The 14,056-nt window shown below is 38.9% G+C and overlaps 1 protein-coding gene across 2 annotated transcripts in view; it reads left to right on the top strand.

The window, feature by feature from the left end:
* Positions 1–14,056, top strand: part of srbd1 (S1 RNA binding domain 1) — a 293,464-nt gene that overhangs the window by 59,314 nt on the left and 220,094 nt on the right. For both annotated transcript variants that reach the window (XM_073050686.1, XM_073050685.1), the window contains exons 11-13: positions 4,621–4,724; positions 5,929–6,036; positions 13,117–13,274. In XM_073050686.1, coding sequence (XP_072906787.1) covers positions 4,621–4,724; positions 5,929–6,036; positions 13,117–13,274 — 370 coding nt within the window. The remainder of the gene's footprint in view (positions 1–4,620; positions 4,725–5,928; positions 6,037–13,116; positions 13,275–14,056) is intronic.

The following is a 14,056-nucleotide window of genomic DNA, read 5'->3' as shown; positions in this document are numbered from 1 at the left end:
CTCTAAATTGCTGAATTGTCCATTCAAAGTGCTGTATTGAATCAGTAGAGATTTCATCCTACTAAATTTACGAAAAACTGAATCCATCAATTATAATCACAAACACTATTCTTTAATTTTGGATCCATCCTTCTTGTCTGGAATTGGACAAGGCTGCCTGCAAAATACTGCAGGGGGCTAAAAATCTGAAACAGACAAAAATACAGGAAACACTCAACAGTTAAGGCAACATCTGTGGAAATTTTAATCCAATGCTCTCTTCAGCACTAACAAAACAAAGGAGGAAAAGAGCCTAACTTGGTGTTCAGCGGCTTTTTATTAATGTTCGTTGATTATAACTGACCAGAAATCTAACTGTACCAGTCACCTAAATAAAGGCAACCGCAGCATAATGGGAACTTTGCATTTCTAGAATCTGTGTTGCAACTTTCCATAGCCCGAGGCTGCATCGTCTGTGCATGAGTCAGAAAACCTCAATAGAAAAGTAGTTAATTTTGTGTATATTTATTTACTTTTTCATATAAATTACATGAGAGTGAATTTTATTCCAGGTTTCAAACTTTTGGGTAATCATTTGTGAATTCTGTTAGGGCACATTTCAGCTGTCACAACATAGGGGGTGGCATGTACTGCAACTATAAGAACAATTCAGAGTTCAACTGTTCATATCCTGCCATGGGAGAGTTTCTTCCTGCTCTTCCTCAAGCCTTTCTGGTATTTTCAAGGGATATGTCGGGTAGTGTGCATCCCAGCCCTCCTAACAATACACCAGCAATACACAATACACCAGCCCGCACTCCTAACACCCCCACCCCTAGTTCAGGTAGCTTGATTGACATTGCATCCACAACTGCAAGGTTCACTCCCTTCACAAGGAGGACATCATAGATCAAGTATACATCATTACAAAATGAAATGCAATTTCTCATAAAAGCTCAGTCAATGGAATCTACCAGACCTGCAATCTTTACTATTGAAAGGATGTATTTGCATAGTTCCCCATCCAGGTTTATCCAGATTTGGATTCTTTTGTCACCTTTGGGTTTGGTTCAATGAACTACCATCCCAACAGCACAGTGGAAGTAATTTTACCAGAAGAATTGCAGAAGTTCAAATAGGTGTTTCTCATCTACATTTGGAGGTGATGAGCATTAAATTCCAGGCTTTTCAGTACTGCCTTCTAATAAAATAATTAAAAATCAGGTCCTGTTCTTGTAACACCAGTCACACTCATGAAGCCAAAGGATTGGCAGGCTCATAATACCTTTGGATAGACAAATTAATTGTTCAGGAAGTACTTGGGATCCTTCCTTTTTTTTTAGTTGAGGATTGCAGTATGAGAGTTGGAAGGTTATGCTGGAACTATGTAATACTACAGCTAGACTACCATGCGGAGATTGAGTCACCAAAAAACAGTTAGGATGTACTAGGCTAAAAAAGGATCTAGAGAGAACGTATAAGATGTTGTTTGGGGTTGGAGAAGTCTGATCATGAAAAAGTAATGGCTAATCTAGCTTGGAAGCAGGTTTGGTTAAGGTGTAATTCTTCTGATTAAGGAGAATTGTAAGCTTCTATTTTTCTTACCAAACAGATGAATAAGTAGCATTCAGAGATAAACAGTACATTGGTGGGGGGATCAGAGGATGGTTGAGGGAGGGAGAATAAAAGGTTTTGGAGATCAGGAAATCCCTGACCAATAAAAAAAAAGATAACTGAGGCCTTATGAATTCTTACTGATGAGCCATAACCCTGAAGGCTTGAGATTGATTGCTGAGAATCGAGAATCAGTCAAAATAGTACTTTACAGGCTGTATATTGCTTTTTCACGTTAATGCTTTGATTTTAACATGGGGACACAAACGAATGCAGATGTTAGGTCAGTGTGCATAAAGACAAGCTTCATTGAAATCTCAGTAGGTCAGGAAGTGCCTGTGGAGGCAAAAGGATACTTAGAGTTTCCAGTCAAGACCCTCCATCTGGACATAGATTTTATATCTTTGATTTAAATCCTTCCAGAGCCTCTTTCATTTCTTTCTCTTTGTTCTCTGGAAACCCTCTGAAATATCTGCTCTTGTTCAATACTAGCAATTTAATCATTTTCAAATTGAATTTCTCAGCCATTAGTGAATATCTTTAGCTGTTGTGGCACTACACATGGAATTCTCTCCATGTTACTCTTTATCTCTCCGTCTCTCCTTTGCTCTAAAACAGTCTACATCTTTGGCCAACCTTCCATCTCTGCCAATCTTTGTAACAATCACATGAAGTAGTGTGGCACATTCTCCTTTATGAGTGCATTGTACAGACCCATGTCCTTCTTTCTGCTCTTGACATGACTCATTTTCTGCTGAAATAATCGTTAACTTGATCAATCTCATGCCTAGGTACAAAACCCATCCAAAATTCAAGGCCATATCCTCACTCACATCATCTAGCTTCTCCATTGCTTTTGGGTCTCGTGGTATACGTAGATCGATTCAATCTGATAAATTCTTCTCTTTTTCTTAAAGGACTAGGCTTCTTTGGCAAACACGAGGAAATCTGCAGATGCTGTAAATTCAAGCAACACACACAAAATACTGGTGGAATGCAGCAGGCCAGGCAACATCTATAGGGAGAAGCAGTCCTGACGAAGGGTCTTGACCCGAAATGCCGACAGTGCTTCTCCCTATAGATGCTGCCTGACCTGCTGCGTTCCACCAGCGTTTTGTGTGTGAGGCTTCTTTGGTCCTTGTTTCTTGCTAATTCTCCATATTCTTTTTCTCATTTTCTCTTTACAATATCTTACTTGAAAAAGTAAGGTATTGTCTAAATTTTACAGAAGTGTGTCACGTTTTGTATTTGAAAGCTCTGTTGTAGTTGATTATTTTATACCTATCTTTAAAATTGTCCTGTTATATTCTATCCATGGGTTTTCATGCCAATGTCTTGTGAAGTAGTAGAAGGCATTTGTACTTTTACAGTATTAATTTAGCATAAATAGGTGTAACTGGATAGCTGAATTTTAGTGGATACTTGGGGCTTATTATAAATGTATTTAAAAGTTCAGAACTTATCTTAAATTTCAGCTTTCATGCCATCTTGTTCCAAGCAGAACAGAAATAGAATTCCCTTATCCTTACCAGTCACCTCAGAAGCCTCTGTATCCAGAACAATATCTTTCATCATTTTTGCTGGTTTTAATGGGATCCCACCACCAGCAACACCTTCCTATCCACACTCTGCTTTTCACAATAATCCTGCTCTCCTGGATTCCCTTTCCACCCCTGGCATTTTTGTTTTGCAATACCTTGTCCTTCACTTCAACTTTCATCACCATCCAGGTAATTAAACAGCTCCTTTTGGTGAAGCAAGTGTACATGTGCACCTCCCCTCAACCCTGTCTACTGCATTCGGCATTGATGTAGTCTCCTCACCATCAGCAAGACCAAGCATAGGCTCGGAAAATGGTTTGCATAACGCTCCATCTGAAATGGTCAAGCTGAACTGCTAGTTGCATGCCATTTCATTCTCACACTGGGCCTGTCCATTCTTTGCCTTTTTCACTGACAGGGTGAGCCCAACACAAAATGGAGGAGCAGTTCCTCATATTCCACCTCCATAGTCTACAGTCCAAAGACATGAACATTGAGTTTTCCAGTTCTAGCTAGATTCCTCAAGCAGACTATTTTTTCAGCTTCTAAATCTCTTTGCAGCTTGATTTGCTTTCTTTACCAGTATATTAGGAGATGAGCTGAGCAAGTAGGCTCACTTCTGCAAGTGATACAAAGAAAGAAGACTAGTCAGCTGTGGGTTATTGCATGACACATTAATAAAAAATACTTCTTGTGTATGAGAACTATTGAAGTTTGAAGTGGGGTTTATTGTCATATGCACAGTACATGTATGCACAGGTGCAACAACATTAATGCAGCAGATTCATGGGCACATGGCATCAGATAGACAACATTCACAAGAAAAATATAAATAATGCATGAAAATTATATTATAATTTGTACTAATTTTCCTGTAACTTCTAAATAAAATTATACATTACAAATTATGCAAAACATGCAAATTATACAGTTTGCTAACATGTATAGGAACAAATTTGCATTTTTGTAGAAAAATGGGATGCTTTCAGATTTAAGTAATTTAGTACAACTTCGCGGAATTATTTTAAAATTATTGGCGGATAATAAAATGGAAGATTTAAGTTTGTGTTACTTCCTGATAAATGATGTGTGCCATCCTATAGTTTATCTCTCAGATTAGTTCGAAATGGCATTTTTATTGTTTTTGAAAGCAGAACATTGGTATTTGGGCAGTAAATTGCACTTTATTGTACAAGGAAGGAAGGTGATAGAATTTCAGGAAAGATTGTGCAATATCCATTTGTATTTTGCTGACAACATACACCCACTTGGTTCATCCTTTCTTTATTTGTTATCTTGCCATATCAATTTCCATTGTGTATTTCTCCATTTTAACTTTAAATGAAATTATCTTTCCTCATTGATTATATACAGTATGATTTACCATAATACATCAAGTGTGTGCTTATATATAAGGAGACTTGATAAGTTTGTCTTTTGGGTATTTTATGTGTCATCTGTCTATGCTATTTATGTTTGCACCCAGATTCTGGCCATTAACCGAGGGGAAAAATTGAAGATTCTGACAGTGAAGGTCAACGTTCCTGACAGAGTCAAAATTAGGTTTTGTGGATGGTGCATCAATGAAAGGTTTGTCTCCATAGTCATACAGCTTAATACTAAACCTTATTTTGTATAACTATCCCATTGAAATAATTTATCTCTTAAGTTGTCCTCTTTGTCAGACTACCACAGCACTCTAGATAGGATGTCATTTTAAATATGAGGATACCTGACCTATTTAGACCATCTGCATATAGTAGACACTAGTTGTGCAGACTGACTTGTCTTTACATTTTCTTTGCCTGTTGACTTGTGGGAATGTGTCTTGCACTTTCAGATGATGAAGATGACATTACATAGTAATTGTAAAAGATAACTTTGTGGGTTAACTTGCATTAATGCAGCCAAATTGTCAATGTGGTATACAGATTGCATTAGTACATACAGTAGATTTTTTTTAAATCTATTGAAATGTGTTTAAAATGTTAAATCAAATGCAGATTGTTAAAAAGACATTCAGCAATGCATTATGTTGCTTTCATGGACACTTCTGCAGATTTAAGTATAAGCACGAGCTGCACTTAATTAAACTTCCAGTAATAATCATGTGCACATTTAATTTCATTGAGAGCACAGAGTTCTTAAGGACATTTTACAATGAGTACAAAAGTTATTATCCTATTTTCCTGATTAAATTCCATTCTGTGTGTTATAATTAAGCTCCAGTGTTCCTTTGTAACATAGCTGATTTCAGTCCACAAAAGAACTAGTAAAACAAATGAGCATCTTAACATTTTCGTTCTGTAGAGGAGGCATGACTACGCAATGTTATCGTAAGTGAATTTGCGCAACATCATAAGAATCACTGGATGAAAATTACAAAACATCCTGACTTTGCTTTAATTGTTCATGTGACTATGAGGATACCAGAAGGTAACCAGTACCTAAAAATTAGTTTACTATTGATCCAACAAAGGCACAAGGAAAATCATAGCAGAGAAGAGCTCTAAATCTAATTTGCCAAGTGCCATGCTGACCATAGGTCGTATCTCTTCCATAACCTAATACTCATACTTTATTTGGGCGAAGGAGCTAAGTTTGGAACAATTATCATTTTTTTTTGGCTTTTGTCTTAAATATTAGAATATATGATGGAGATTGCTGACAGTCAAAGTATCCTTTGGGGGTCAGAGAGAGGACTGTCAGCAATTTCTACATATAAATTTGTCAATCTTCCTAGCTTGTTGTCTAAAAGCAAATTTGCATCAAATTTGTTTGAATTCTATTCTAGATGGAGACCTCGTGGTTTTGCAAAGCCTGAATTGATGAAGCTCTTGAAGGATTCTACTGAAGATTCATATAAGCGACTCATTTATCCACTTCTATGCAGAGAGTTCCGGTAAAAATATTTTTGAAATATTTTCAGTTAATTTGCCTTCTGTCACAAGCAGCTGAATCAAGGCTAACCTTTTAGGTAGTAGCTTAAAATTGCAAAGGTAATGGCTTTAGTGTGAGTAGGGCGCTTGATAATGAAATGCCAAGCGGGTTGCAACTTGCACCCATGTGCTTTCCAGTACATGTTGCTGTGGAGTGAGTAAACGAAGCATTGACCATAACTGCAGTTGGATCTGACTTTTTAATTGTTATTTTCTTTGCAGCTAAGAATTATATGTCTACGTGTATTTTACTTAATTACTTACATGCCTGGAACAGTTTAATATGCTTCCTTGTGATTATATTGGTTTAAATCTGGAAGCTTCTCTTGGAACTGCATTATTTGAATAAAGGATTTCTAATTAGTTAGCACACATCTATGAATCTGAATAGAGTTATCTAAGTAGTATGAAAAGAGCTGCACCTCGAGGCCGTACCATCTTAGAAACATAGAAAATCTACAGCGCAATACAGGCCCTTCGGCCCACAAAGTTGTGCCGAACATGTCCCTACCTTAGAAAATACTAGGCTTACACATAGCCCTCTATTTTCCTAAGCTTGTGTACCTATCCAAAAGTCTCTTAAAAGACCCTATTGTATCCACCTCCACCACTGTTGCCGGTAGCCCATTCCACACACTCACCACTCTCTGAGTAAAAAATTTACCACTGACATCTCCTTTGTATCTACTCCCCAGCACCTCAAATCTGTGTCCTCTTGTGGCAACCATTTCAGCTTGGGGAAAAAAGCCTCTGACTATCCACATGATCAGTGCCTCTCATCATGTTATACACCTCTATCAGGTCACCTCTCATCCTCTGTCGCTCCAAGGAGAAAAGGCCGAGTTCACTCAACCTGTTTTCATAAGGCATGCTCCCCAATCCAGGCAACATCCTTGTAAATCTCCTCTGCACCCTTTCTATGGCTTCCACATCCTTCCTGTAGTGAGGCAACCAGAACTGAGCACAGGGTCTGACCAGGGTCCAATATAGCTGCAACATTACCTCTTGGCTCCTAAATTCAATTCCATGATCAATGAAGGCCAATACATTGTATGCCTTCTTAACCACAGAGTCAACCTGCGCAGCTACTTTGAGCGTCCTGTGGACTCGGACCCCAAGATCCCTCTGACCCTCCACACTGCCAAGAATCTTACCATTAATACTATATTCTGCCATCATATTTGACCTACCAAACTGAACCACTTCATACTTATCTGGGTTGAACTCCATCTGCCACTTCTCAGCCCAGTTTAGCATCCTATCGATGTCCCGCTGTAAACTCTGACAGTCCTCCACACTATCCACAACACCCTCAACTTTTGTGTCATTAGCAAACTTACTAACCCATCCCTCCACTTCCTCATCCAGGTCATTTATAAAAATCATGAAGAGTAAGGGTCCCAGAACAGATCCCTGAGGCACACCACTGGTGACTGACCTCCATGCAGAATATGACCCATCTACAACCACTCTTTTCCTTCTGTGGGCAAGCCAGTTCTGGATCCACAAAGCAATGTCCCCTTGGATCCCATGCCTCCTTACTTTCTCAATAAGCCTTGCATGGGGTACCTTATCAAATGCCTTGCAGAAATCTATATACATTATATCTACTGCTCTTCCTTCATCAATGTGTTTAGTCACATCCTCAAAAAATTCAATCAGGCTCGTAAGGCACGACCTGCCCTTGACAAAGCCATGCTGACTATTCCTAATCATATTACACCTCTCCAAATATTCATAAATCCTGTCTCCCAGGATCTTCTCCATCAACTTACCGACCACTGAAGTAAGACACAGTGGTCTATAATTTCCTGGGCTATCTCTATTCCCTTTCTTGAATAAAGGAACAATATCCGCAACCCTCCGATCCTCTGGAACCTCTCCCGTTCCCATTGATATTCAACGATTATTGCCAGCGGCTCAGCAATCTCCTTCCTCGCCTCCCAGAGTAGCCTGGGTACATCTCGTCCGGTCCTGGTGACTTATCCAACTTGATGCTTTCTAAAAGCTCCAGCACATCTTCTTTCTTAATATCTACATGCTCAAGCTTTTCAGTCCACTGCAAGTCATCGGTGGTGCGTGGCCAAGTGGTTAAGGCTTTGGGCTAGCGACCTGAAGTGCCTTGAGCACACACTGCGCCTGCATGTTGATAGCCCAGTGGCGGTGGTTGGTTCAGTGTGGACAAGACAAGACAATCACCAAGATCCTTTTCCATAGTGAATGCTGAAGTAAACTATTCATTAAGTACCTCTGCTATTTCCTCTGGTTCCATACACACTGTCACACTTGATAGGTCCTATTCTTCCACGTCTTATCCTCTACTTGTAGAATGCCTTGGGGTTTTCCTTAATCCTGCCCGCCAAGGCCTTCTCATGGCCCCTTCTGGCTCTCCTAATTTCCTTTTTAAGCTCCTTCCTGCTAGCCTTATAATCTTCTAGATCTCTAACATTACCTAGCTCTCTGAACCTTTTGTAAGCTTTTCTTCTTGACTATATTTATTACAGCCTTTGTACACCACGGTTCCTGTACCCTACCATAACTCATCTGTCTCATTGGAACATACCTATGCAGAACTCCACACAAATATTCCCTGAACATTTGCCACATTTCTTCCGTACTTTTCCCTGAGAACATCTGTTCCCAATTTAAGCTTCCAGTTTCCTACGTGATAGCCTCATAATTCCCCTTACTCCAATTAAATGTTTCCCTAACTTGTCTGTTCCCATTTCTCTCCAATGCTATTGTTAAGGGGATAGAACTATGTCACTATCTCCAACATGCTGTCCCACTGAGAGATCTGACACCTGACCAGGTTCATTTCCCAATACCAAATCAAGTACAGTCTCTCCTCTTGTAGGCTTATCTGCATGTTGTGTCAAGAAACCTTCCTGAACACACCTAACAAACTCCACCCCATCTAAACCCCTTGCTCTAGGGAGACACCAATCAATATTTGGGAAATTAAAACCTCCCATCATGACAACTCTGTTATTTTTACACCTTTCCAGGGTCTGGTTCCCTATCTGCTCCTCGATATCCCTGTTACTATTTGGCAGCCTATAAAAAACACCCAGTAAAGTTATTGACCCCTTCCTGTTCCTAACCTCCACCCACAGAGACTCCATCCTACCTCTTTTGCCTCCCTCCCTGTCCTTTCAGAAACATCTAAAACCCGGCACTTGAAGTAACCATTCCTGTCCCTGAGCCATCCAAGTCTCTGTAATGACCACCACACCATAGTTCTAAGTACTGATCCACACTCTAAGCTCATCCACTTTGTTCACAATACTCCTTGCGTTAAAATAGACACATCTCAAACCGTCCATCTGAGTGTGTCCCTTCTTTATCACCTGCCTATCCTCCCTCACACACTGTCTCCAAGCTTTCTCTAACTGTGAGCCAACCTCCTCTTCCCCAGTCTCTTCAGTTCGGTTCCCACACCCTAACAAGGTCATCGAGCTGCATCTCCAGTTCCCTAATGAGGTCCCTTAGGAGCTGCAACTCAACACACCGGGTGCATATATTACTGTCTGGAAGGCTGGGAGACTCCAGGACCTCCCAAACGTTACCAAACGTTATGTGGTTTTTCTTGTGTGGTCTGTTTTGTCTTGTGCTTTTTTGTGATATCATTCCGGAGAACATTGTCTCATTTTTTAACTGCATTGCATTTGTGGTTTCTAAATGACAATAAAATGAATCTGAATCTGACACAGAGCACAGAAAACCGGCCTCACACACATACTACTTCCTTTCTGCAATTAACACAGGAAAACCTACCTCACGTCGTTACCACCTAAGCCCGTTGAGCCAAAGCCCTATCACTCTGCTGCCTCTCACTCTGCTGCCCAGTGGATATGCCAGTCTTCTTTTTAAACTTTTCCTGCTCTACTGGCTGACGTCACGCGCCTGCGCGGTCTCGCCTGTCTTTTACCCCGAGTAGTAAAAATGCTTTCGCTCCAGAAATCTTCAGCCATTCACTTGCAGCCTTTCTGCTCCAATCTTCATCTTCGATCTTTTGACTCTCCCTCTCTTCTACCAGTAGATCTCTATCACCATCCACTTTCAACACTCTCTTTGTTCTATTAACACTTGATAAAATGATAGTGAATCAACAAGAATCGTGCCTCTTTTCTGATTCCTGTAAGGACCTTGCATTATAACAGAAAAATCCAACAATTGGCATAATCAGCAGCAGGATATTGTGAAGTTTAAGGATTCAGAGCAATTGCAGACAAAGTGAAAATTTTTAAAGCACAACAAAAGTCATAAGAACTTCCTCTGTTTCAATTTATCAGAGAGAAAAAGTAGTTCTGGCTTCAATATCATTCGATAGAAATTAGGATTGAGGAATTCTGCATTGCTATTTTGAAAAGAAAACAAATCTGTAAAAAAGAAATGCAAGCTGGTAGAGTTACATGCAAGCTCATCGAATGTCAAAAAAAATTGTACAAGCAGTGGAGCACAGATTTAAAAAGGAGTTCAATTTATGCAAGCCAGTAGATTGCATGAGAAAACTTGAATATCTGCAAGCTCACAGACTGTGTGGGGGAAAAAAAGATTAAATTTGGGTTGCAGGACAGCCTATTAACATTTTGGTTGCAATCTGTTAATACTTTGAGATCATGGTCAAGTAATGAGGAGTACATACAGTTTAAAATTTAAGTAAAATAATGGCCAAGAATGAAATTATCTATGTAGGATAAAAAGAGTTGCACCACAAGGCAGTGCCACCTTCGATCTTTTTATTCTCCCTCTCTTCAACTAGTAGACCTTTATCACTGTCCATTTTAACTCTCTCTATGTTCTATTAATGTCTAATAATACAAGTCTCTTTCCTGACTTCTGAAAGAACCTTGGATTAAAACATCAGAGTCCAACACGACTTTTCACTGAGACTCAATGTATGGTGTTGCATTTGATGGGCAGAAAACCAGCTCTAATCTTTTCAACACGATCAGTTTCTACTTCAGCTTCTAAAAGGTTAAACCTAAATGATGGGTGAGTATTGCAGCTCATCAGTGGCTTGAACCCTGATCCTCATTTAACTTCCTGGAACCAGGTCAATGTCAGGTGGCGTATCAATTAAACCTACCATTTTTGGGTCAGAAAAGTTTTCACATATTAGCACCTACACATCTGTTCAACCACATGAACGATACTTACCCATCACTTAGATTTAATCTATTAGAAGTTGAAGTGGAAATTGATCTTGTTGACAAGGTTAGCGTTGTTTTGTAACATGAAAACTGAATTACAAAAGTGAAGCCAGGCTTATAATGACATTGCGCATTTTCACCATTTTGCAGAACATTAGAAATTATACTGAATTGCACTAAACCTTTTTATTCTATTCTGAATGTCCTGGCAAACAAACCAGCTGTTTTGTTTATACTCTTCCATGGCTCCTTACAAAGTCACTGTTGCAATCATCAGAACAGTCTTTCAGAGAATAAAACTGTGTTAAGCACTTCCCCTGGATGGTGTCCCAGCTGTGTCCTTAGATCCTTTGCACATTAGCTGATGGGGATAGGTGAAGACATTTTTAACCTCTTCCTACTTCAGGCTGAGGTTCCCAACTACTTTAAGAATCTCTCTGTCACCCAGGTAGATTAAAAAAATAAGGTAACTTACCTTAGTGATTATTGCCCAGTGGCTCTTACATTCAACTTCGTGAAGGATTTAGAGAGGCTGGTCATAGCACCCATCAACTTCACCATCCCAGACAACTTCGACCCACTGTGATACACTTACAGCTGAAACAATGGATACCATCTCCCTGGCCCTGCAAAGGTGCTGATGCTGAGAGGGTTGAAAGCTTCAAGTGCCAAGAAGTGAGCATCACCAGTGAACTGTCCTGGTCTAAGTATATGGATGCCATGGCCAAGAGAGTTTAACAACACGTTGATTTCTTCAGAAGTCAGAAGAAATTTGGGATGTAACCTTTGATATACATCATTTTTTTATTGATGCACTGTTGAAAATGTGATGGCTTGGACTGGCATTTGCTCTGTCTGAATACAGGACACTGCAGCTTAGAGGACACAGGTCAGCACATCACAGAATCCAGCTACCCTCCATAGACTCTGCACACTTCCCGATGCCTTATCCACTCTTGACATTTTTTCTTCTCTTCTCTCCACCACCCTCCCTCCCCAAATCCCCAGTCAGGCAGAAGATACAAAAGCTTGAAAACAACTCTTGACCTCACAATCTATCTTGTTTTGGCCTTGCACCTTTGTGCCTGCTTGCACTGCACTTTCTGTGTATCTGTAACACTTCATTCTGCATTCTGTTATTGCATTTCCTGTAGTACCTCAATAACCTATGTAATGAAATAATCTGTATGTATGTTACATGCAACAGTAATGAACCAATTTATCAGTTTGTATGAATATAATGTCTGGAATGATACTTAACCAGGTAGTTTTAATTGTTACAAATTACTGGTTCACCATTGAAAACCTTAATATGAGGCAGTGATGGGTAAAATGCTTGTTGTAAATAATGCAACATATCTGGTGTAAATCTTGAGCATGCTATGACCAAATTTAGAAGCCTAACCGCAAAGTTACTGACCAGAACCCATGATCTTCAAGACTCTTCAAAGTACTTCATATAAATTGACCAGCTTATTGCCTTTCTTCTTTAAACTGTCAAACAGCTTGTGTTAAGAACAAGAGAAAATCTGAAGGTGCTGGAAATCCAAGCAACACACACAAAATGCTAGAGGAACTCAGCAGGCCAAGCAGCATCTATGGAAAAGAGTACAGTTGACGTTTCGGGCCGAGTCCCTTCAGAAGGGCTTATTTTCAGCAAAGCTTGTTTTCACATTTTAATATATTAAATACATAACATTATATTTTTATATAAATTAAGATTTTTTTGTATTATAATTTTACACTTCTGAAAATGTTCTTACTTGACATCTTATGGACTCTGGATAGAAAAGAAATACTGAAGTTATGTTTGCATTTTGTTTGAACAACATTTTATTTGTTTAATTTGCTAATGGAGTTAATACTTGGATTTTTATTTCTTTCAAGGTCCCTTTTAACTTCAAATGCTGAGAAAGAATCAATTGCAATGTTTGGGAGAAACCTTCGGCAGCTCCTTTTGATTAATCCTGTTCGTGGCCGGGTTCTGATGGGAATTGATCCTGGCTTTAGGCACGGCTGTAAGCTATCAATCATTTCAGCCACCAGTAAGTACAAAATCTTTTTTTCTTTGGAGACATATGCTAACTCTGTCTATATGAATGCATTTTGTACAGTTTTAAAGTAGGTTACTGAAGCTTAATATTTAATTTTCTGTTGTTAAGATGTTGTTATGGTCCAAAATGCACAGAAATGATCGCACTGTGGGTTTGTAGGCCATAAAGTGCAATTTTAATTTATTGCATACTGTTTGGATAGTCTCTGTCAGGGTACAAATGCGTTGAATAGAAAACAGCTGCTACTACATTGCCACCCTCACTGAGACCAATTAACAGCGAGGATTAGGAATCTCTGTAACATGTTGCTCAGGACCTCTCAAATCAGTTTATTTGCCTGTTGAAACTTTGGGTAGAAAATGTTATATTAACTTGATGATAGTTCTCCTCTAAATTTGTAACTTTGTAATTTATTAGCATTGCAAAGAGAATGCATTTTAAAATTCATATTTAATCATTGCTGATAATTTTTGAACTAGACTATTTGTTGAGGTTTTGTTTATGTAAATATAGAATATTAAAGTCTAGATAGATGGTGTAAACTTCAACAAGATTGCTGAAGAATTATTGGGATATATTTATATAAAAATTGTAAATTTGATCCTTGTTGAATATGCAAATTAATACAAGGAAAACAATATCATTTATGAAGTTATAAAGTAGAATTGATGCTTAAATATCCTGTTTATGTATTCACTTTTTTTTCCCTAAAGGAATATTCTGAGAATGTTATCTGTGTTTTTACCCCACTCAACTCTCTCAAAATTTTTTAA

This window comes from Hemitrygon akajei, chromosome 7 (genome assembly GCF_048418815.1).
Source record: "Hemitrygon akajei chromosome 7, sHemAka1.3, whole genome shotgun sequence".
NCBI classification, from domain to species: Eukaryota; Metazoa; Chordata; class Chondrichthyes; order Myliobatiformes; family Dasyatidae; genus Hemitrygon; species Hemitrygon akajei.
This window is presented reverse-complemented; position numbering and strand designations above follow the sequence as displayed.